Here is a 25,457-nt window from a genome sequence, read left to right as displayed (position 1 = left end):
AGGATTAGCCAAATGAGCTGCGGCGCCGGCCTAATGACCAAGAACTTCCAAAATCGATCCCATTCACAACAGCTACAAAAAAAATTAAATACCTTGGAATAAATTTAACCAAAGATATCAAAGATCTCTATGATGAAAATTATAAAACATTAAAGAAAGAGGCCGGCGCCGCGGCTCACTAGGCTAATCCTCCACCTAGCGGCGCCGGCACACCGGGTTCTAGTCCCGGTCGGGGCGCCAGGTTCTGTCCCGGTTGCCCCTCTTCCAGGCCAGCTCTCTGCTGTGGCCAGGGAGTGCAGTGGAGGATGGCCCAGGTGCTTGGGCCCTGCACCCCATGGGAGACCAGGAAAAGCACCTGGCTCCTGGCTCCTGCCATCGGATCAGCGCGGTGTGCCGGCGGCCGCGGCGACCATTGGAGGGTGAACCAACGGCAAAGGAAGACCTTTCTCTCTGTCTCTCTCTCACTGTCCACTCTGCCTGTCAAAAAAATAAAATAAAAAAAAAACATTAAAGAAAGAAATATAAGAAGACACAAAAATGGAAAAATATTCTATGTTCATGGGTTGGAAGAACCAATATCAAAATGTCTATACTACCAAAAGCAATTTACAGATTTAATGTGATATCAATCAAAATACCAAGGACAGTCTTCTCAGAAATAGAAAAAATAATGCTGAAATTCATATGGAAACACAGGAGACCCCAAATAGCTAAATTAATTTTATACAACAAAAACAAAGCGGGAGGCATCACAATACCAGATTTCAAGACATACTACAGGGCAGTTATAATCAAAACAGCCTGGTACTGGCACAAAAACAGATAGATAGACCAATGGAACAGAATAGAAACACCAGAAATCAACCCATGCATCCACAACCAACTTATCTTTGACAATGGAGCTACAATCAATCCCTGGAACAAGGACAGTCTCTTCAACAAATGGTGCTGGGAAAACTGGATCTCCACTTGCAGAAGTATGAAGCAAGACCCCTACCTTACACCTTACACAAAAATCAACTCAAAATGGATCAAAGACCTCTATCTATGGCCCAATGCCATCAAATTATTAGAGAACATTGGGGAAACCCTCAAGACATTGGCATAGGCAAAGAGTTCTTGGAAAAGACCCCAGAGGGACAGGCAATCTAAGTGAAAATTGACAAATGGGATTACATCAAATTGAGAAGATTCTGCACTGCAAAAGAAACACTGAAATAGAAGGAAACTTCAACCTAAAGAGCACTTACAAAAACCCCACATCTAACATCATATTTAGTGGTGAAAAAAGCCTTCCCCATCAGACGAGGAAAAGGCAAGAAGATCTTCTCACCACTTGTAGTCAGTGTTGTACTGGAGGTTCTAGCCAAGGCATTAATACAAGAAAAAGAAAAAGCATCTAGACTGAAAAAGAACTGCTTTTATTAACATTTACCATTGGAGATCTCTTCAGGTCATCCATTGGTGTCCTAGACATAGTTTTTCTTGCTCCCATTATCAAACAGCAACACAATTTTTCCTTGACAAAAACAGACACTCCAGGCAATAAAGTGTCCTTGTTGTTTGCCTTTTGGTTCAGTAACATGAGTCTACCAATATTGGTGACAGAGAACAATTACTAAATAACAGGACCTAAAATGACAAAGCTAGTAAATCTGTAGTTTGTTACAATATAGTAATAGAATTAAAATAAGGATATGCATAATAACCAAAGGCTGCCCATGTGAACAGCTCTGGAGAAGATAGGTGTAACGTAATTTCCTCCCCATATCAGGGCCTGTTGCAGCCAAAATAACAATCGCCTAAAGATGTGGTGTCATAATTCCTGAAACCTGTGGTTTGTTACTTTATATATGATGAAAAGGACTTTGTAGATTAAGTGAAGGACCTTGAAATGGATAAATTATTCAGTGAGCCCATTGTATTAACAGGGTTTCAAGAGGGAGGCAAAATAGGAAGGTCAGGGAAAGAAATGTGAGAACAGAAGCAAAGGTCAGGAACAAGGAGAAACTTGCAGATAATGCTCTTCTGGCTTTAAATATGGAGGAAAGGACCATGAGCCAAGAAGTACAGGCAGGCTAGCAGTTGGAAAAGGCAAGGTTATAGATTCCCATCTTGAACTTCCAGAAGGAACCAGTGCTACTCATACCTTGAATTTAGCCCAAAGACTGATTTGGAGCTTCCGATCTCCAGAACTTTACAGTAATAAATATATGGAGCTTTAAGTGACTAATTTTGTAATGAAAGTGTTAACAGCACAATGGGAAACTATTATACACTCTCCAATAGAAAACTACCAACATGAGCATGGGCCATCTTGGAAGCAGGTAGGACATGTGGAATATCATCTGAGGTTTCTTACATTCTGCTGGTCACATACACACATTTTTGCTATATAATAAGCCCCCAAAACCAAGTTTTTGTGGCCCAGGGGAGTGATGGGTGAAGATCTCCAGATGCAAACCATTCATCTCACTATTACAATGAATGGGGTTGGAAACCTGTATAAACCACTCTGAAACTCCTCAAAGCCTGATTACAAAATAACATTATTAATCAGGATCTATTATGCCTGACCAGTAGTTTCTGTGCAATCAGGTGAATTTCAGGTCCACTGTACCCTCACAGCATAAGCCCGAAATGGCTGGTGGCAATCATAACCTCAGTAGAATCACTGTTATGTCCCTTGGTGGAAACATTCCTCCTTTGGGAAAAAAAAGACCTCCAAAATCACAGATCTTACAGTTGTAGCAATAGGAAGCAAAAATTCCGTGAGTTTTAGGTGCAATAGTAAGATTAGCCACTCCCACTTTCACCTCTTAATTCTTGGACCAATGTATTCTGGCCTTTAAGAGGAGGGGAGCATATTTATTGGTTATCAATTGTTTTTTTTCAGGATTTATTAATTTATTTGAAAGGCAGAAATGAGAGAGAGAAAGAGAGAGAGAGAACGCTTCTATCCACTGGTTGCAATGGCCAGGGCTGAGCCAGATCAAAGCCAGGATCCAGGAGCTTCTTCCAGGTCTCTTACATGGGTGCAGGGGCCTAAGTACTTGGACTATTTTCTTCTGCTTTCCCAGGCATTAGCAGAGAGCAGGATCAGAAGTGGAGCAATCAGGATTCAAATCAGTGCCCATATGGGATACTGCAGGCATAGTCTTAACCTTCTATATGACAGCACCAGTCCCATGTTGGTTACCCTTTCAAAACACATACTACATGTTGTCAAATAGGACTTCTTGCTGCTAGGTTATTTTCATTCATTTGCAAGTAACTGAATCTTAAGTAGATCATTCCATTATTTTATCAGACCAACTGCTTCTGGGTCATGTAGTATTTATATTGACAAAAAACCAATACATTCAGTGGGCAACAGTCTGTGGCCATATGCTGTTGTGGACTAAATATTTGTATTCCCCCAAATTCAATTGTTAATGTCCTAACTCCCAATCAATGTGGCATAATTTGGAGTTGGGGCTTTGGGAGGTAATTAGGGTTAGATAAGGTCATAGTGGCAGGACCATGGTCTGATAGGACCAGTACCCTTCTAAGAGACACCAGAGCACGAAGTGGTTTGTGTAAGAGAGCCATAGAAGCTGCCTACAAGCCAAGGAAGAGGCCTCAGAATGAAACTTGGGGCCAGCAGGTTAAGCTGCTGCCCGTGATACTGGCATCCCATATGAGTATCAGGTTAGGTCTTGGCTTCTCTGCTTCCAGTTCAGCTTCCTGCTAATGTGCCTAAGAAAGCAGTGGAAGATGACCTAAGTACTTGGCCCCTGCCACCCATATGGGAGGCCTGGATGGAGTTCCAGGCTCCTGGCTTTGGCCTGGCTTAGCCCCAGCTGTTGCAGCCATTTGGGAAGTGAACCAACAGATGGAAGACCTCTCTCTCTCTCTCTCTCTCTCTCTCTCTCTCTCTTTCTCTCTCTCTCTCCCTCCCTCCCACCCTCCCTCCCACACTCCCTCCCTCTCTCTGCCTTTCAAATTAATAAAGTAAGTTTTTAAAAATAAATAAATAAACAAAAAGAATGAAACTCAGTCTTGGAATTCAAAGCCTCCAAAACTGAGAAATTAATTTCTGTTGTTTAAGCCATTCAGGCTATAGTATGCTGTTATGGCAGCCCAAGCAGAGTAATACACACCCCTTTGCTAATCACTGACAAGGAGCAATGGGGTACAGGATATCATGACAGTTAATAAGGCTGACAGCAGCTAAAAGCACAACCATGTTCATAATATTTATCTTTTCCAATAAGAGTAAATAACTACCCCTTCCATGGTGGAAAGTGTTCAATGTAATTGACCAGCCACAAAGTATCAACATCAGGGGCATATTGTGGGTCTCCACTGCTGGAAGGTCAACCTTCAGCAGGTCAGTCTTAGTGAAGGGAAGTCTGCATTGTGGAGGGTGGGTATAAACTCCCATCCTTACTCTGGTACATGGGCCCATTGGGAAATCACTGGAATTGCTGGGGAAAGAAGCTGACCAATATCCACAAAGTCTGTTGTCTTGTCCTACTGACTGCTGACAGCCTCCTCTGCAGTGGATCACTTCATTTAGCTTCAGCAAGGCCATTGGGAAGTCCTCAAGTCAAAGTCAGCTGTCACAGGAGACCCATCAATCCCAACAAATTGGCATGTCTTCATAGTCCTGCTATGCTCAGTCATTTGCTGGGAGTAGCTCCTTGGGTGTATGAACTGGCACATGTGCAGTAATGAGTTTCAAAGTGCAGCCTCTGGGGCCGTCCATTAATCATGTTCCCTATAGTCATATATATGCAAAGTTCATCCACATGGCCACACAATGTCCTTTGGTGAACATTCACTTGAAGCCTAAATATCTTTAAGTCTAAGAGTCCATGCACATGCATTTTGCCAGATCTTCTTGTCACTTCTAAATCTATTCCTCCCAACTCCTTGACCATCTATCAGACAATTAGTAGCTGCCCTTGACTACTAAAGTTGCAATCCATAATTCTGGATATTGCTCATTTCAGCCATAGTGGACAATCAAATGTACTGTTCAAAAGTCTCCCAGGGGTGCTGGCACTGTGGCGCAGTGAGTTAATGCCCTGGCCTGCAATGCCAGCATCCCACATGGGCGCCAGTTGGAGACTCAGCTGCTCCGCTTCCAATCCAGCTCCCTGCTATGGTCTGGGAAAGCAGTAGAAGATGGCTCAAGTCCTTGGGCCCCTGCACCTGCGTGGGAGACCCAGAAGAAGCTCCTGGCTCCTGGCTTCGGATCGGCGCAGCTCCAGCCATTGTGGCCAACTGGGGAGTGAACCAGTGGATGCAAGAACTCTCTCTGTGTAACTGTGTAACTCTGACTTTCAAGTAAATAAATAAATCTTTAAAAAAAAATCTCCCTGGGAACATTTCCCATCATTAGGACCTTTCGAGACATGCTTGATTGAAGTTGTAAAGCTGCAACAGTTTTTGCAGCAACAAGCTGGTGTTAGCATATTGGTCAGAATAAATGGAAACCAGGATTTGAGTTTCTTCTTCTTTGTCAGCTGGTCATAAGGAAATCCAGATGCAGCAAAAGTTATGGATTGAGGGAAAAAAAAAAAAAAGAAAACCTTACAGCAAGTTGAGCCACTTCTCTGGGCCCCTGGCTTGTGCCTTCCGTATCTGTTTAATCCTGTCTCTTCTGTACCATTTCCACTTGGTGATACATTATTGCTGTGCAGAACTCTAATTTACAGCTTACTGGACCAAATTGCACCCAGTCCCATGGAAAACTGTCCAGTCTTAATGGAGTCTACTGGAAAACCAGGAGCTATTTCTCAAAAGATTAGTTATGTTCCAAAGAGGATATGAATTTTCTCCAAAACCCTAAAGGTCTATGTTTTAATTCTCCTGTTGGCATCTGCCAGTGGCTCCATAGAGAATCCCCATTTGCCATATTCAAGTGTCAATGGATCTGCTGCTGAGTCTTCAGCACCAAGCAATAGAGTAGCTGCATTACAACGCAGACTTGCTACAAAGCTTTTTCATGCTCTGGTCTCCACTCAAAATGAATTTCTTATGAGTTACTTAGTAAATGAGTTATGGAAACATTGCTCAGATACATGTCACCTCAAAAAGGTCAAAGGCCCATCAACCCCTGTGTCTCTGTTGGGGTGGTAGGTAATATGATGTAGAACAACTTGTCTTTCACCTTCAAAGGAATATTGCAACATGCTCCTGGTAATTAGCAAATCAGAAAACTTCACTAAGGTCATAAGTCTCTGTATTTCTATGGTATTCATCTCCTCTATGCATAATGTCATAAACTGTCAACCAGTATGATGCGCTAAAATGGCAAGTAACTAAAATCTCTGTGAAGACTGTATTATGGCAGTGAGGTGATGTAGCCTGAAGGGAGTCTGTGATGAGAGTGTTGTGGCTCTGCCAGGTAAAAGCAAACTGCATTTTCTTGATTAATAAGACTCCAATTCTTTGGATTTCTTTTCTCTATATTATTCCAGGAAGTTCTGAGATTTCAAACTCATATGTAGGTTGTTGTTTGGTCCAAGTTTGTGTCACCAAGTAAGTAAATTCTTAATACCAGCTAACACATTAAATCTAGAATCCCTGAGATGTACACTCATATCAATAATTTTGCTTTTTCTATTCTGTTTTATTTGACCTAATGCTTCAGGCATCTCATTCCTAGACATATTTGCCAGGTTCCTAACTATATAAATTAGAAAAAAAGCTTACAGTTTTCTCAAATTATGAAATTTTTTCTTCAGGATCAGATTTTGTACTTGTTCCATTAGAATATGCTGGATCTGCTCCCACATTATGGGTCTAGTGTCCAGTGGCTCCATATAGAATCTCCATTTGCCATACTCAGGTATCATTGGATCTGCTGAGTCTTCGGCACCAGGTAGCAGAGTAGCTAGCGTTATGGCCTGGACTTGCTGCAAAGCTTTTTCATGCTCTAGTCTTAAAGAAAATAGGCATTTCCCTGAAAGGCACCTGCCTCAGATGCAATTGTTACAGGGTCTTCAAGCAAAGGGAGGCTAACTTCAGACATGGAAGGTGAAGGAAAGAAAGACTCAGAATGACTTAGGGGCTAAGGTTTTCAACTTTACGCAGTGATCATGGATATCCCCTTTCCAGTTCTTAGGGACCCTTTCCCAATCTATCTTCACCGTAGCTTTTACAAATAAGTGTGGATTACAGATTCAGCTTACATTTCATTCTGGAACCCTCACAATTAAACACTGTATCTGAATTTCAGTAAGATTGTTTTTGTAGCTACAAGGGATTTGAGATACTTTTAGGACTGCCATAGACACTCTCCCAGGTATCAAGTGCAAAGATTTCAGCTGAGATTTTTAACAGCTAAGGGTGACATTTTCTTTCTGTAAGCAGTCCAGTACATTTATAAGAAGGAATCCTGCCCGTAAGTCCTTGTAGTCAACCTTGACCCCAACAGCCACTTAGGCCCCAAAGACACTGGCTCCAGAGTGTTCTGTATTGTAATAATCTTAGCCAATAATGTGAATAATCAGTGTTACTCCATGCCACGGATTACCAGCATCCCATTTCTATACTACGGAGTTCAACGTTGCATTGGAATCCAAAGACAATTCCAAATGTCTCAAAAATTGTCTTTGAGGGGCCAGCATCGTGGTGCAGCAGGTTAGGCCACTGATTGCCATGCCTGCATCCCATATCAGAGTGCCGGTTAGAGTCCCAGCCGCTCTGCTTCTGATTCAGGTTCCTCCTAATGTGCCCTGGAAGATGGTCCAAGTACTAGGACTCCTGCCACCCATGTGGGAGACCAGCATGGAGTTCCTTGCTTCTGACTGTGACTTGATGGTTGTGGTCATTTGGAGAGAGAACCAGCAGATGGAAGAGAGTGCACATGTTCTCTCTCTTTCCTTCTCTCTGTCACTCTGCTTTTTGAATAAATATATAAATCTTTTTTAAAAAAATTTGTTTTTGAGAGTCTGTTTCTTAGGACCCCTGATACCAATGTCTGTGTCAGTCAGAGTCCAATAAGGAGACACAGATTATACTAATTACTTTTACAGACATAATTTAATATAAAGAAGTATTTACCAAGTATTTGGAGAACTGTGAAGTCAAGGTAATAAATGCACAAAGCTTATACCAGCTCTGCAGCTTGGAAAACATGGAAAATAATGGGATTATTAAAATGTATAGGTAAACCCTTGAGATGAAGGGCCCCATGGACTTGAGACAGAGAGGACAGCCTCCAGCTGCCATTAGTTCTATGAGGAAGCATTATGAGGCTAGTTCTGGAATTGCAGGAAAAAAAAATGCAAACTTGAACCAGCTGCTCCTAGGAGAAATAACTGTCATTGCCTGGGCGAGGAGCTGTTGCTTGGTGACACCAACAGTAACAGGAGCAAAACAAAAAGGACCAGCTCCTTACCACTCCTCTAGAATCACAGTTCCCTCCCAGTGCCCTGTTTGCAGATTCATAGAAATGTGACTTGGAGAGCCCCAGCCCTAACATTACACAGCCACATTTGAAGCTGAGACTGCAGCTTGGTAACTAACAGTGTGTGTGTGTCCTGACCCATTTTAGATTTCCCAACAACATGTCTCTTCACCCTTACATTCTTTAGCATGCATCTCCTAAAAACAACATCTAATATAACCACAAACCATTGTTTACATCTAAAAAAGTTAGCAGTCATCCCTTAATATTGCCTGTCTCAGACCATCTTCAAAGTTCTTCCAATTGTCCCCAAAATACCATTTATTCCTGATTTTTTAATCATAATTTGTCATGACATTAACCTTTTGAAAAAGCCCTGTTTTCTGATCTATTCATTTATTTGAAAGGAAGAGATACAGAAAGACAAGAAGAGAGAGAGGGAGAAAGAGAGAGAGAGAGGGAATGCACAAACAAGCACTCCCATCCACTGGTTCACTACCCAAATGGCCACAACATCAAGGTCTAGACCAGGCTGAAGCCAGGAGCCAGGAACTTCATCCTGGTCCCTGCAGGGTGTAGCAGCAGCCCAAGTACTTGAAGCCTCTTCTATTGCTTTCCCAGGTACATTAGCAGGAAGCTGGATGGGAAGCAGAGCAACTGGCGTTCAAACCAGCACTCTGAAAAGGGGTGCAGACATCAAAAGCAGTGGCTTCACCTGCTTTACCACAACACTAGCCCCAATTATTTTCCTGTATTCCATCTAAACAGTTCTTTCCATATGGTTTTTGCTAATCAGAGATTAAGTGTAAAGGCTTGATTAGATTAATAGTAGTATCATATTAGTGGGTATATGTGCCCTATCAAGTTATTATATCCTTGTTATTGTTAAAGTTGTAGCTGTCAAATCTCTCCACTATAAAGGAATGTTTTCCCTTTGATCTTTTTTTTTTTGAGAGTGTTTTACTTTTAATATGTGTTGCATACATGTGGTGGATTGCCACAGTCCTATTAAAGCTGTGACTCCCAGCCCCCAGCTCCCAGCACCATAGTTTTCTCCAGGGGCAGCCACTATATTACATACAACGTTATGTATCTTTAAAGAGATGTTTACACAAGAACAAGTACATGTCACCTGTTTTTCTTAAATGGAACACTAGACACACTCTTGCACATTTTTAATTTACTCTGGACAAAATAAAATTAATTTACTGCATGTACATTGAATGGATGAGTCATGTAGCACTAAGTGTCTTCTGAATGTTATTTCAAAGAATTTTCTTGAAATCTTTGAAAAACAAGATTTAGATGAGAAATTAGTCTCTGACTTCACAACACCTATAGGTTAAAAAACCAAAATTCCAACCTCTAGCAAAATCTCATTTATTCAGTTCAATCATGCTTGTTTCCTTGGTCTGGGACATCTACTTCTCTTCCCAGCCAAAAGGCGGAGGTGGATCCTTAGTTTCTCGTATTCCTTCCCAAAATGATGCTGGCAAAGGTGGTAAAGCCCGTTTAAGACTCATTCATAGGCTGCTTTGGCAATGATTTTTTTTTTTTAATTTTTTGACAGGCAGAGTGGACAGTGAGAGAGAGAGACAGAGAGAAAGGTCTTCCTTTGCCGTTGGTTCACCCTCCAATGGCCGCCACGGCCGCCAGCACACCGCGCTGATCCGATGGCAGGACCCAGGTGCTTCTCCTGGTCTCCCATGGGGTGCAGGGCCCAAGCACCTGGGCCATCCTCCACTGCACCCCCTGGCCACAGCAGAGAGCTGGCCTGGAAGAGGGGCAACCGGGACAGAATTCGGCGCCCCGACCAGTACTAGAACCCGTTGTGCCGGCGCTGCAAGGCGGAGGATTAGCCTACTGAGCCGCAGCGCCGGCTGCTTTGGCAATGATTCTACAATGCAGAAGGCTCCAGATTTTCTTGGTGATATGTTTCTTTAAATACAATGTCTCTGATCCATGCACTGAGTTGAGAAACTTCCAGAACTTTTGGCAGCACATTCCACGAATCTCTGCCGCCAAGGCCCTTCCAGTTACATCTGGAAACCACTTGGAGCTTTTCTGGGTCACTTCCTGTTGAATCTAACTGGCGTCTTCTTCGGTCCGATTTCATTTGTGCTGGGACTCTAGCTGTCTTGGACTTTAAATTTTCCTAAAATCCACAGCCAGGAGAGTCCTCAGAACCCTCTGGATCTTCTTTTCGTCCCCATGAAAACCACTCTGCTTGCTGAAGTCCTCTGCCCCACCACCTCTGGTTGGCCAGAAGGACCTTGGGACTGACTGCCAAGATCTTAGCTGGCCCTCCTTTCACACCCCCTACCCTCCTGGTGTGACCTGCAGATGATGGCCTGCCACTGGGCCTCACTGTCTTCCACTGCACAATGAGGAAAATGTTTGCTCCAAACCTAGAACAAATACTTTAAATGTTTTTTTAAGTAAATAATTGTGGAGAGCTTACTGTTCTCAACTTTCCAAACTCTCTGCCCATCCCCAAATCCTGGCCACCCTTAAGAGTAAAGTAAAAATTTCCAAAAATTTTTTTAAATTTATTTATTGGAGGAAGTTGTTGAACCTTCCCATGGTTTTAAAAATCAAATTGTTCCGAAAGACATACAGTGAAAAATAAGTATCCTTCTCAACAGTTTCTAGCTCCCCCATCCAGAGACAACTGCATGCATTAGAATTTATTTGCCCTTCTATAAATAGCTTGTGCTTTTAAACTCATGTTTGTTTTCCTCGTCTTTTCCTTTTTGAACTTGAATGGTAGCAAACTATAAACACTGTGGTGCTCCTTATTTTTCTCACAGAGTATCTTGGAGATGACTCCATATAGAAATTATCTATTTGTTTATGTGTAATGATTTATCTAATCAGTTCCCTTTTGCTGTGCATGTAGATGGTCTCCAGTCTATTACCTCAAATAAGCGTGCAGTGAGTAACTGTAGGCACACTTCCAGAATGAGTTCCTAGAAACAGATCTGCTGTGTTAAAAAATAAATTATGAGGTCAGTACTGTGGCATAGTGGGTAAAGCCGCTGCCTGCAGTGCCGGCATCCCATATGGGTGCCAGTTCGAGTTCTGGCTGTTCACTTCCAATTTCTGGCTCTCTGCTATGGCCTGGGAAATCAGTAGAAGATGGCCTAAGTCCTTGGGTCCCTGCCCCCTCATGGGAGACCTAGAAGAAGCTCCTAACTCCTGGCTCCTGGCTTCAGATGGGCGAAGCTCCAGCCGTTGCTGCCAATTGGGAAGTGAACCAGCAGATGGAAGACACCTCTCTCTCTCTCTGCCTCTCCTTCTCTCTGTGTGTAACTCTTTCAAACAAAATAAATAAATGTTTAAAATAAAATAAATAGATAAATTATGGGGCCAATATTATGGTACAACAGGTTAAGCCGCTGCCTGCAATGTGTCAAGTTCAAGTGCTGGCTGCTCTGCTTGCAATACAACTCCACTAAAGTGCCTGGAAAAGCAATGGAAAATGCCCCAAGTACCTGGGACCCTGCCACTCATGTGGGAGACCCCAAAGGAGTTACACGCTCCTGACTTCAGCCCAGCCCAGCCCAGCCATTCAGGCCATTGGGGAGTAAACCAGTGCATGGAAGATTCTCTTTCTCTTTCTCTCTTTCAAATAAATAACATAAATCTTTAAAAATAAATAAGTTATGGGGTCAGTACTGTGGCATAGCAGGTAAAGCCACAGCCTTTATTTTATTTGAAAGCTTTTTTATTTGAAAGTCAGAGTTCCATCCATTCCAGCCATTGTGGCCAACTGGGGAATGAACCAACAGATGGAAGACTTCTCTCTCTCTCTCTCTCTCTCTTTCTGTCTTCTCTTTCTCTCTCTATGTAACTCTGACTTTCAAATAAATAAATAAATCTTTAAATAAAGAAATAAGTAATATACTTTTAATTTTTATAAATATGCAAGCCTTCCTTGGGGCAGAACTATTGTATCATTCAAAGTGACATAAAACACAGAGCAGCCGACATTCACTTCCACATCACAGTCTTTATACTGAAGCTATGAGACAATGGCACCCTACATCAGAGCACTGGTCTGCATCCCAGCTACTCTGCTTCTGATCCAGCTCCCTGCTAATGCACCTGGGAGGCAACAAGTGGGGATCCAAGTACTTGGATGTCTGCCACCCACATGGGAGACCTGGATGGGGTTCCTGGCTTCTGGTTTCAGCCTGACCCAGCTCTGACCTAGTGGATAGATGGGGTGTGTGTGTGTGTGTGTGTGTGTGTGTGTGCGCGCATGCGCTTGCATGTGCCCACATGCATCTGTTCCTCTGTCTCTGATGCTTTATCTTTCAAATAAATAAGTAAATCTTTAAAAAGTCTGTAACGGCAGCAAGTCTTCTCTGTGGACAGCTATCTCTCTGGTCCTGCCATATTCATGAGACCCATCTGCAGTGATTTCATTTAGGAGAACTTCACAGCCCCAAAACCCCTCATTAAAGGTAAGCATCTGACAACTTTTGGCCATCAGCTGAGCTGTTTTGAATCATTCAACAATAGTTTTTGGGGTCGGCATTGTGCTATAGCCAGTTAAGCCGCTGCCAGCAGCATTGGCATCCCATATGGGTGACAGTTCAAGTCCCAGCTGCTCCATTTGCAATCCAGCTCCCTGCTAATGAGCTTGGAAAAGCAGTGGAAGATAGCCCAGTGCTTGGGCCCCTGTACCCATGAGGGACACCCGGAAAAAGCTCCTAGTTCCTGGCTTCAGTCTGGCCCTGTCCTGTTCATTGTGGCCATTTGGGGAATGAATCAGTGGATAGAAGACCTCTTTTTCTCTGTCTCTGCCTGTCTCTTTGTAATTCTGTCTTTCAAATAAATAAAAATTAAAATAAATCTTGGGGCTGGCGATGTGGCGTAGCTGGTAAAGCTGCTGCCTGCAGTGTCGGCATCCCATATGGGTGGCAGTTCAAGTCCCAGCTGCTCCACTCTCTACTATGGCCTGATAAACCAGTAGAAGATGGCCCAAGTCCTTGGGCCCCTGAATCCACATGGGAGACCTGGAAGTAGCACCAGGCTCCTGGCTTGGGATCTGCCCAGCTCCAGCTGTTGCAGCCATCTGGGGAGTGAACCAGTGGATGGAAGACCTCTCTCTCTCTCTTCCTCTGCCTTTCAATAAATAAAATAAACTCTTTTAAAAATAATACATAAAAATTTAAAAATAAGGCTTAAAAATAGCTTTTCAATATTCCCTACCAAGATTGGAGAAAGGAAACAGTTGAACAAATGCAAAGACAACACCACATTTTAATAACAGGTGTAAGTCAAACAATTTTGAACTTCTTTTTCATCCTAGCTGCACACTGTCAATTCATTGAGGGTCTCTGGGGCTCTTTGTACATGAAATGAGGACCAGGAATCAAGTATGTCTCTGGACATTTCCTTGTCTCAGAGTCTGAAGATTCAGGCAAAACACAGGTTGGGGGTATTTGTCCTCCCAGTCTCACTGTTTGCAGAAAGGAAGAGATGTTACATGTCAGTACATGATTATCACCCAAATGGCTGGTAGAAGTGAGAAGGGAAATATACAGTGGTATTGCTGGACAGGCCAGAGGCCAGCGTAGAGGGAAGAGAGCCCTGATGTATAGCATTTGCTGACTTCCATCATGTAATTACTCCTAAAGTCACAATTTAAGACTAACAACAAGAGACCACTAAACTCAGACTTGCAAAGAGATGCTCAAAATTGATTGCTGGGATCCAGCAAACCACCAGTTAAGAATTCGAAGAAATGGAGAGGGTGCTGTGGTGAAGCGAGTTAAGCTGGTACTTGGGATTTCTGCATCCCAAATGAGAGCACCTGGTTTGAGTCCTGGCTACTCAGGAATGCAATCCAGCTTCCTGCTAATGTACCCAGGAGGAAGCCAATGAGGGCTCAGATTCCTTGTGGATTCTGCCTTGTCCAGCCCTAGCTGCTGTAGACATTTGAGGAGTGATCCAGCTGATGGAAGAGCTTTCTGGGTCACTGTGCCCTTCAAATAAATGTATATTCAAGGCCGGCGCTGCGGCTCACTAGGCTAATCCTCCGCCTTGCGGCGCTGGCACACAGGGTTCTAGTCCTGGTCGGGGCGCTGGATTCTGTCCCAGTTGCCCCTCTTCCAGGCCAGCTCTCTGCTGTGGCCAGGGAGTGCAGTGGAGGATGGCCCAAGTGCTTGGGCCCTGCACCCCATGGGAGACCAGGATAAGTACCTGGCTCCTGCCATCGGATCAGCGCGGTGCGCCGGCCGCAGCGCGCCGACCGCGGCACGCCAGCCACGGCGGCCATTGGAGGGTGAACCAACGGCAAAGGAAGACCTTTCTCTCTCTCTCTCTCACTGTCCACTCTGCCTGTCAAAAAAAAAATGTATATTCAAAATAAGAAATACAAAGAAAACATTTTAATCATACTATTCTGAGTTGGGAGGACTTTATGAAAGAGAAAATGTTTAAAGTAGGTATTGAAAAAAAATAAAGCAGATATTGAAGGATACTGCATGGGGACTCTTTCTACAGGAACTGACAGAAATAACTCAAAGTTGTTTAAACAAAGAGAATTGGGGCTGGCATTTGGCTTAACATTAGGACACTGTTTAAGATGCCTGCTCTTTACATCAAAGTACCCAGGTTGAAGTCTGGGCCCTAGGTCCTGATTCCAGCCTCCTGCTAGTGCAATGGCTCAAGTCATTGGGTTTCTGCCTCCCAAGTGGAAGACCTAGACTACGATGCTGCCTCCTGGCACTGATCTGGCCTACCCCCAGCTGTTGTGGGCATTTAGGGGGTGAATCAGTGGATGGGAGTGTTTTCTTGCTATGTGTGTCTCCAATAATCAAAAAAGAAAAAAAAAATGAGAATGTGACTCAGCCCAAGTATCTAAACAAAAGGCTTTAGTAATGTAGTCACAGCAAGATACTTTCCAATTCTTCTTCAATCTAAGTACGTGCTGATGGCTTCTAATTGTGTGCTGATGGCAATGTCTCCTGCCACTAGTAGGCTATGTCTAAGGGGCAGGGAAATGCAGCTGGTGGTATTTCAGGACTGTATCTTTGTAGTTAACAATTCAGAAGAAGAGCAGTGGGGATCACATGGGAGAAACTCATTTGGGGGACCAGCACTGTGGCTTAGTGGGTAAAGCCGCCCCCTGTGGCACCAGCATCCCATACGGCAACTTTTAGACTCCCTCCTGGCTGCTCCACTTCCAATCAAGCTCCTTGATAATGTGCTTGAGAAAGCATCAGAAGACAGCCCAAGTATTTGTGCCCCTGTACCTGTGTAGGAGACCTGGATGAAGCTCCTGGCTCCTGGCTTCAGATATGCCCAGCTCCAGCTATTTCAACCATTTGGGGAGTGAACCAGTAGATGGAAGATATCTCTCTCTCTCTCTCTTTCTCTCTCTCTCTCTCTCTCTCTCTCCCCCTCCCTCCCTCCTCCCTTAATACTTAATAAATAAGTAAATCTTTTAAAAAAATCTCATTTGGGTTTCATGTCCACCACTTAGTCTTTTACCTAGGCACAAAAGGAAAGAGTGCCAAATGCACAGGCCTCTGCAGCCAGAGAGCAGGCAGAGCACAGGATGGACCACTCTCCATACTACCCAAATACATGACAGTCCCCAGTGGACAAGGAATGCTGGGCAGATGAAACCCAGGAATTTCTAGTAGGCGTAAGATATATGGGTAAGGCCTTGTGGAGAGACAGAAGAGCAGATACTAACTAGAAGGAATCTTGTAAGGGCAGGCACCAAAACAAAAACCTTGAAGGTGCCTTTGGGAGTCAGGAAGACCACCATGACCAGAGCAGGGCTGCCCACGGGACAGTGGTTCTCCAGGGAGGGCAATTTGGCCCCATTGGGAACATTTGGAAATGTCTGGAAATATTTTGGCTTTTAGCTAGGGTTGGAGGCATGGTTGATTCTGGTGGGTAGAGATCAAAGATCCTGCTAAAAATCCTATAGCACACAGGAAAGCCCCCACAACATAAAAGGGTGAGAACTTGGGGCTGGCGCTGTGGCATAGTGGGTAAAGCCACCGCCTGAAGTGCCGGCATGCCATATGGATACTAGTTTGAGTCCCGGCTGCTCCATTTCCAATCCAGCTCTCTGCTATGGCCTGGGAAAGCAGTAGAAGATGGCCCAATCCTCGAGCCCCTGTACCCACATGGGAGATCCGGAAGAAACTCCTGGCTCCTGGCTTCAGATCGGCACAGCTCCGGCTGTTGAGGCCAACTGGGGAGTGAACCAGCAGATGGAAGACCTCTCTCTCTCTCTCTCTCTGACTCTCCTTCTCTCTGTGTAACTCTTTCAAATAAATGAATAAATCTTTTTTTTTAAAAAGTACAAGAATTAAAAATTGCTATTAAAAAAAGGGGTCAGAACTTTAGGTTTTACCTTCTGCTACACAGGGGAGTGTTAGAAAGATGTTTAAAAAAAGCTAATGTAGGCCGGCGCCACGGCTCACTAAGCTAATCCTCCGCCTTGCGGCACCGGCACACCGGATTCTAGTCCCAGTCAGGGCGCCGGATTCTGTCCCAGTTGCCCCTCTTCCAGGCCAGCTCTCTGCTGTGGCCAGGGAGTGCAGTGGAGGATGGCCCAAGTCCGTGGGCCCTGCACCCCATGGGAGACCAGGAAAAGCACCTGGCTCCTGCCATCGGATCAGCGCGGTGCACCGGCCGCAGCGCGCCGGCCGCGGCAACCATTGGAGGGTGAACCAATGGCAAAGGAAGACCTTTCTCTCTCTCTCTGTCTCTCTCTCACTGTCCACTCTGCCTGTCCAAAAAAAAAAAAAAAAAAAAAAAAAAGGCTAATGTAGCTCTTATATACTGTGCTTCCTCTGCCCTCTGCCCTCTGCCGCTTTTTCATGGACAGCCCTGCTTGATCCTTTGGGACTCAGCTTAAATGACATCTATTGAAGAGATTTCCCCAGACATCACAAGCAAACTACTCTATCTTGCAGACTCCATACCATCAAAAAGCTTTTCAGGCTGGTGCTGTAGCGTAGGTTAACCCTCCACCTGCAGTGCCGGCATCCCATATGGGTGCTGGTTCAAGTCCTGGCTACTCCACTTCTGATCTCACTCCCTGCTAATGCTCCTGGGAAAGCAGCAGAAGATGGCATAAGTTCTTGGACCCTTGCACCTACATGGAAGCCCCAGAAGAAGCTCCTGGCTCCTGGCTTAGGCCTGGCCTATGGGCCTGGCCCAGACTTGGTTGTTGCGGCCATTTAGGGGATGAACCAGTGGATAGAATCAATCAATCTCTCTCTCTCTGCCTTTTAAATAAATAAATAAATCTTTTTTAAAAAAAGCTTCTTTTCCTTCATAAGTCTCTTTTTTACTTTTTGTTTTAAAATATTTATTTATTTATTTATTTGAAAAGAAAGCAGAGTTACAGAGAGAGAGAGAGAGAGAGGTCTTCTATCCAATGGTTCACTCCCCAAATGGCCGCAACAGCTGGAGTTGCACTGATCCAAAGCCAGGAGCCAAGAGTTTCCTCTGGGTCTCCCACACAGGTGCAGGGGCACAAACACTTGGGCCACCTTCCACTGCTTTCCCAGGCCATAGCAGAGAGCTGGATCAAAAGTGGAGCAGCTGGGACACAAACCAGTGCCCATATGGGATACCGGCACTATAGGCGCCGGCCCCCCTTCATAAGTCTTGCTGCAATTTTGAGTTGTGTATTTGAGTGCTCGTTTAACTCCTGTCTCCTCATAATTTCTGTGGTGTCAGAGACCTTACTTATTTGTTCATCACAAACCCCAACATCAAGCAGAGTGCCTTGTGCAGGTTAGTTGTTTGATACTTAGTTAGTTACTGTGAAGGTTGGTGACAGAGCTGAAGTGGGGTTGGTCCTAGGAGGTGGCCAGAAAGAGGACGGGGAGGCAATGTCGGGGTGACTCTCTGCTTGGTCTGATCCACACGCATCTCCCCGCCATGACTTTCCCAGCACCTGTAATTCGTAACTTGGGAACTCAGGCTGCACAAACCTTGTAGAAAACCTTTCCGTTCTTTTAAGCAGACACAGACTCAAGAAAAAGAATCAAATGAATTCACAATCATTGCAGAGCAAGTTCTGGCCTGGGCCTCCAAGAATGCTCCCCAGAACTCACTGGAACACTGATGATATCCCCACCGGAAGGGATGGATTTCTTATGCCACAGTCAGGAAGTGAACCCCTGACCTGGCATCTGGCTAGAGGAATGCACCCTGCGCAGTGTGATCTGGCGACCAGGAAGGACCAGGACCCCAGAGCCACCCTACCCCTTCCAGGTCAGCACCGGAAAAATGGATTCTCCCAGGCTGCTAGCGTCTTTCCACCTAACTCAATTTCCCCCCTTTAGTTCACTGTTTAATTCAGGGCTTGCACAGGTGCACTGAAGTGACTAAACCTAAATTGTACCAGGAACCTTGCAGCAAGGAGTGTAGGAACCAGGATTTGAGGTTTCCAGCTGCTGTAGTATAGGAAAGGACACCCAGAGAGCTTTGAACAAGTGTGGGACATACACGGCTACCCCTTGGGACTGTAATCTCTCTGCACTCATCACTGTCATGATGCCACTCATCTTCTCCAGTTTGATGCTGGGCATGTTCTCTAGACGTGAATCGACTTGAAATGGACTGAGCAGAGTCAAAGGGGAAACCCCTCCTCATTGCTTACAACACTTGCTTGCCTGCCTATGGCACTTATCACATTTTGTCACTTAAGAGTAACGTGTGTTCTTATTCAGTGGTTCATCACCCTGTCTTCACACTCACAACAGATGATAGATGTTTGCAGATAAATTAAAGACAGAAACAGACAAGGGGGAGGAAATTTCAAGCTCCATCCTGGCTTGCAGCAATTTTTGCAGCCCCTGGAACTGCCGTTTAACAAATACTCTGGAGACACCACCCCTCATCACTGCTGGGACTCACAGCACAAAACCTCCAGGACTGAGGCCTCAGCAGAGCCAGGTTCCAGGTCTCCTCCTATGCATCCAGTCGGTGTTTATTAAATGATTTCCTGTGTGGTAACAGTACCTTTTCCTGGGCTCTCATTATCCATTTCCTTACCAACAACAGCAACCCAGTGATTGCAGCCGGCCTCAGGAGCCACGTGGGCAACACACAGAGATCCCTACTTGGCCCTAGCAAGGGAACTTTGCTAAGCCCTTCGGATTCTAAATGGCTTCCAGACATTGCAGGCGGACTTCCCTCACCTTTGCCATTCCTGACCCATCTGGGAACAGCCTCAACTCTACTTCACTTCAGCTTTCCTTCCTGTGTAAGGCTCAGAGCTCCTCCACTCCCAGATGAGTCTCAGTCTCACCCCCCTGGGTGCACTTGCAACATCACTTCCTGTGGGGGCAGTGTATGGTGCAGAGGGTTAAGCAGCTGCCTGTGATACCAGCATCCCACATAGGCACCAGTTCACATCTCTGTGGCTTGACTTCCAACCCAGCTCCCTGCTAACGTGCCTGGGAAAGCAGAGGGAGATGGCCCAAGACTTTGGATCACCACACCTATGTGGGAGACCCAGATGAAGTTCCAGACTCCTGGCTTTGCCCTGGCCCACTCCTGGCTATTACAGCCATTTGGGGAGTGAACCGGAGGATAGAATATCTCTCTGTGTCTCTCTGTAACTCTGCCTTTCAAGTAAAATAAATAAATCTTTAAAAAAGAGTGAAAACAGAAACTTCAGTTCCCCAGACCTTCCCCAACCAAGGGGTTGCATACTCCATTTTTCTCCTCTGTAACATTCATTTCACTTGTAGCCACTTGCATCATCCCCTTTGGACCCTCAGTTCTCTGAGAGCAGGCCCCAAGCCTTTTGCTTTCCCTTCATATCCCCAGCACCTAGCTTGGGGACTGGCACATAAAAGATATTGATGAGCAATTTGTTGAACTAATGTTTGTTGAGCCCACTAAGTTACATAGTAATAATAATTTTTTATTCCTTTTTTTAAAAAAAGATTTTCTTTATTTATTTGAGAGGTAGAGTTACAGACAGAAAGTGGGAGAGACAGAGAGAGAGGTCTTCCACCCACTGGTTCACTCCCCAAATTGCTGCAATGACCAGAGCTGGGCTGATAGGAAGCCAGAAGCCAGGAGCTTCTTCTGGGTCTGCCATGTTGGTGCAGGGGCCCAAGCACTTGAACCACCGTCCACTGCTTTCCCAGGCCATAGCAGAGAACTGGATAGGAAGAGGAGCAGCCAGGACTCAAACCGGTGCCTATATGGGATGCTGGCACTGCAGGCACAGCTTTACCCACTTTGCCACAGTTCCAACACCAATAATAATTTTCTACATAGCTTGATGGCTTCCCAAACATGTGTGGTAGAAAAGATAGTACAACTAATATAGTTTTATCCTCTCTTTTTAGAAAATAAAAAGCAAGTTTAACTAACTTGTCTGAGGCATGGAACCAGCATTAGAATTTGAATGGAGATCTGCATTAAAATTCTGACTGTAAACCATGTGTGGTGAAACCAGCTGTTAACCAGATGCTCCAGCAGTGGAATGAAATAATGGTAGCAAGGGGAAGAGGGCAGTGGAAGGAACAGGGAGCAGCAAAAGCCAGGCCTCTGACAATTTTTCTTTTCTCCATTGTCTATTTGCTACCGAAACAGAATCGCTGTGCAAGGCAGACCTGCTCAAGGACTAGAGTGAGGAAGTCCAGGGAAGACTCACCTGTGGGGAGGAGAGAAAAGAGGGCTGGGACACAGGGGCCCAGGGCACACTATTTAAATGCATGCACATCCAAACAAAATCTCCACGGAGGCATGCAAGTATTTCCACACACAGGGAAGGAGCCATTGCACATTCAGTGGTGCTACCCACATATTATGCACATACACAGCAACATATGCTTATGCACATTACATATTTAACATATTTAACCTGACACACAGACATCCAGCCCCACCCAGCCCCTGCTCTGTACACCCAGCCAACAAACAACACTCGGGTTACACACCAAGCTGCAGTCTTCAACAGGTGCACGCAGGCGCACACACACAGGCCCTCATGCACACCTGGACAATGCATTTGTGCACACACACAAACACACCTAAGCACACGCTGGGGTTCATAACTCAGAACCCAAGGAAATGTACTCTGGATGTAAGCTCTCAGGCTCACGCTCTCTCACCAGGAGCGCACAGAGGGATGAACGCTCACGTGCCTGTCTCCTTGGACACGTGCACTCTCCTTAAATCCCCCTTGCAAATAACAATCACTCACGTACCAAACGTTCACGGACGGAGACAAGTTCTTCACACACACACAGACGCAGCGACACACCCAAACACGCACCGGCGCTCCCGGTCCTTTCCAAACCCATGGGAAGAAGAGGCACGGGCCAGCCCACGTGACCAGGAGGCAGGCGCTCCCGCCCATGACGGGATGGGAAAACTATGCCTGGGGCCGGCTTCGGGCCTGGCTGCCGAGGGAGGCGGGGACGCGGAGCACGGCGGAGCGCTCCCTCGGTCCGGACGCCCGTGGACGTGGCCGGCGGCTGCGCGGGTGAGTGTCCCGCAGCGCGGGCGGGCAGACGGGCTGTCGCCAGGGCCGGCCGGGGAGGTTCTCGGGAACCGGGAAGCGGACGGGAGGGCGCGGCTGGGAGAGTGCTGCGCGCGCCCCTCGTCGCGGCTGCCTTAAGTCTGTAACGGGAGTGACCACTCGTGGAGGGCTCAGGGCATGCCAGGGCCTGTGCTCTGCCTGCTGGCTATGCAGTGCCTACTCCGCGCCAAGCCCTGGGGCCCTCTGCGTGCGCTCCCTGGGTTCGTGACCACCCGTTCTCCTCAACCGCAAGGCAGGGATCAGACTCAGAGACCTTCACGGCTTGCTTAGGGCTGCACAGCTGGTAACTGACTGTGATGGGACTGGAACGCTGGGGCGCCTGAATCCAGGGCCGGAGCTACTACCAGTCCTAGGTAACGTTTATCAAGTGCATGATCTCATGTACTCTTCACAGTTCTTTAATTAAATGCATTAGGCAGGCAAACGGCTCGGAAGTGGCAGGCAGGGATCTGCACCCATTCCTCACAAATTCCTCAGGGCTCTCTCCCCTCCACCTCCTCCCCCAAGCCACTGGTCTGCGTGCCTCTTCCTAATTCACTTTGGTCTGGTGTCTCCAGCCCCACTCCTCCTACTCTTTCCAAGCACCTCGGCTGCCAGCAGCGCTACTGCAGCCCAGGTCTCTCCCCTAATTCCGAGGGTCCTTTGCACGTCCTCCGTGTGACGGTCCCATGCTCTTTGGCCACACACCTAGCCTTTGTGGACCCCTTCAAGGGTCCCTTCCTTAGAATAGGCCCTCTCCCAGGGACCCCGAGCTTCTGCCATGCCGAAGAGCAGTGGTGGCAGTGACAATGTCCTGTAAAGGTCAGCCCAGGCGTATATGCAGTGAGCAGTCCCTGCCCCTGCCTCCCCACCTGCACCCTTCTCTTCCTACTCTGTCCCCTGAGAGTTACGTCCATTCCTCCTGCTTGCAGCCGCCACCACCTCAGGCCCATGCTGTCACCATTTCCCCTCCTCACCTATCATGGGCACTGCCAAGTTTCTTCCCAAACATCTGACTTCTCTCCTCTTAGCAGGGTTTCCACTCTTCCCCTTCCTCCAGTCCTTACACCTTAGGGTTACCTTTGTTTTTTTTATAAAGAAGTATTTTATTTATTTGAAAGAGTTACAGAAAGAGGTAGAGCCAGAGAGAGAGAGGTTTTCCATCCTGCTGGTTCACTCCCCAGATGACTGCAATGGCCAGAGCGGAGCTGATCTGAAGCCAGGAGCCAGGAGCTTCTTCCAGGTCTCCTAAGCAGATGCAGGGGCCCAAAGACCTGGGCCTTCTTCTACTGCTTTCCCAGGCCATAGCAGGGAGCTGGATCTGAAGTGGAACAGCCAGGTCTTGAACCAGGGCTCATATGGGATGCTGGCACTGCAGGCAGCTGCTTTACCTGCTATGCCTCAGCACAAGCTTATATATAGTTCTCTTATATATATAAGTTATATATAGTTCTCTATATATTTGTGGGTCCAGCATTTTTAACCTGAAGAGAACATACTTTACAGTCTATGTTGGAGCTTGCTTTTTTTTCCCCACTTAACAGTGTATCTTGAGCATGCTCACATGTCTACATTATAGACCAAGTTTGTTCCTAAGATGATGCCATAGCATGCCACTGTATGAATGAATGGAGATTATTTTTCCCAAGTTTGGGGTCATCTTTGAAACCATTCTGCTTCCATCACAGTCAGCAGGTTCCCTGAGAAAGCACTTCTCTTTCTCTGTAAAGCCCCAGTCTTCCCTGTCCTGCTGTTCCTTCTCTTGTCCTGACCCCGCCCATTGGACATGATTTCCTGCAGGCCCAGCCTCTGCTGGTTTCCACACCCAAATGCTCCTTGTGGGGTATAAGCCTTCTTCCACACTCAAAGTGGCCCCTGCTCCTTCCTCCAGGTCAAAGGCCTCTTTAGCCTCCATGACATGACATGATCTCCTGCAGAAATCAGATTTCTGTTCATCAAGTCCCATTCTATCTTTACTTCTTTTTAAAGATTTTTTTATTTATTTACTTGAGAGGTAGAGTTACAGAGAGAGGGAGAGACAGAGAGAAAGATCCTTCATCCACTGGTTCACTCCCCAACTGGCCACAATGACAGCAATGGCTGGAGCTGGGCTGATCCAAAACCAGGATCCAGGAGCTTCTTCCAGGTCTCCCACACAGGTACAAGGGCCCAAGCACTTGGGCCATCTTCCAGTGCTTTCCCAGGCCTCAGCAGAGAGTTGGATTGGAAGTAGAGCAGCCATATGGGATGCCATATGGGATGCCAGTGCCGCAGATGGAGGCTTAGCGCACTATGCCACAGCACGGGCCCCTCTTTGTTTACTTTTGGAAGGAATTCTAAGCCAAATATTCTTTGCAGACACTAACCCTCGCCTGGATTTGCTCACTTCTATAAATGGCTTACTTCTATAACTCACATACATGCACGCACACGCAGCGCTGCCCCATCAGTAACTTTCCTGCTAGCAGAGGGGCCGTGGAAGTGGGACATGAGCCCTGCTCCAGGTCAGCAAGTCTGGGTTCTACTTTTTCTTTTCACTTTTCTGAGCTCTGTTTTCTCATCTGCCAAGTGCTGCTGATTGTATCAGCCTCTTAGAACTGTGGGGAGAAATGAAAGGAAGCACAAACACCAAAGCTTTGAAATAAGAGCACACAGCAGACACGAGGATTATGACTTTGTTCCTCTAGAGCAGACTCGGATGCTGACAGGGGCCGTGCACGCCGTGCCCATGCTGGGGATGTGGGACCTCTGGGAGTGGTGGCACTGTGGGCACTGAGGAATGCAGGCCCTATGCCTGTGCTTGCATCTCCACAACAGAATACCACAGACCGGGCGCTGGGCCAACACATGCTCAATTCTCATAGCTCTGGACACTGGAAGTCCACGGTCAAGGTGCTGGCAGGTTTGGTTTCTGGCAAGGCTTCTCTCTTTGGCTTGCAGGTGGCAGCCTCCTCCCTGTTGTGTCTTCCCAGGGTCTGATTCCTACTCTCTCCTTCAAATAAGGACATCCACAAAAACTCATTTTACCCTAATAACCTTCTTAAAAGATTCTGTCTCCAAACACAGTTCCATTCTGAGATTCTAGGGGCTAGAACTTCAACATATGGATTTTCCGAACACATAATTCAGCCCATCTCAAGCGTACCCAGCTAGAAGGCAGAATCAGCCTTGCCAGATCTTCCAGGTTCTCAAAACCCAAAACCTTCATTCTGATATAAAATCCCCCAAGTTTTACACTGGCAATATTTCAAAACAAAACCAAAAAGCACAGTGTAGCCTGTGGCCTGCAGATAAGCCAGGGGATCCCCTGTTGTCTGGATTGTCATTTCCCCAGTGTCAGGGCCACGTCCTGAAGCTTTCTAATCTTTCTTAGCTCTTCAAATGGCCACACAATAAGATCTAGACTAGGTCGAAGCCAGGAGCCAGGAACTCCATCCATGTCTCCCACATGGGTGGCAAGGGCCCAAGTACTTGGGCCATCTTCCACTATCTTCCTAGGCATATTAGCAAGAAGCTGGA

General features: G+C 46.1%; 1 protein-coding gene across 4 annotated transcripts in view; it reads left to right on the top strand.

Moving 5' to 3' along the window:
• The window catches only part of C1QTNF2 (C1q and TNF related 2), a 54,902-nt gene that overhangs the window by 12,428 nt on the left and 17,017 nt on the right, over window positions 1-25,457 (top strand). Inside the window, exon 1 of one of the 4 annotated variants that reach the window (XM_070076395.1) lies at window positions 21,620-21,902. The exons of 1 other annotated variant lie outside the window; for it this stretch is intronic. In XM_070076395.1, the coding sequence (XP_069932496.1) occupies window positions 21,783-21,902 (120 nt within the window). In that variant the 5' untranslated portion in view covers window positions 21,620-21,782. Of the gene's footprint in view, window positions 1-21,619; window positions 21,903-22,191; window positions 22,313-25,457 lie in introns of those variants that run through there. 2 more of the 4 variants (XM_051843571.2, XM_051843570.2) reach the window with 2 other exon arrangements.

The sequence above is a fragment of the Oryctolagus cuniculus genome, chromosome 6, assembly GCF_964237555.1.
Source record: "Oryctolagus cuniculus chromosome 6, mOryCun1.1, whole genome shotgun sequence".
In the NCBI taxonomy this organism is placed as follows: Eukaryota; Metazoa; Chordata; class Mammalia; order Lagomorpha; family Leporidae; genus Oryctolagus; species Oryctolagus cuniculus.
This window is presented reverse-complemented; position numbering and strand designations above follow the sequence as displayed.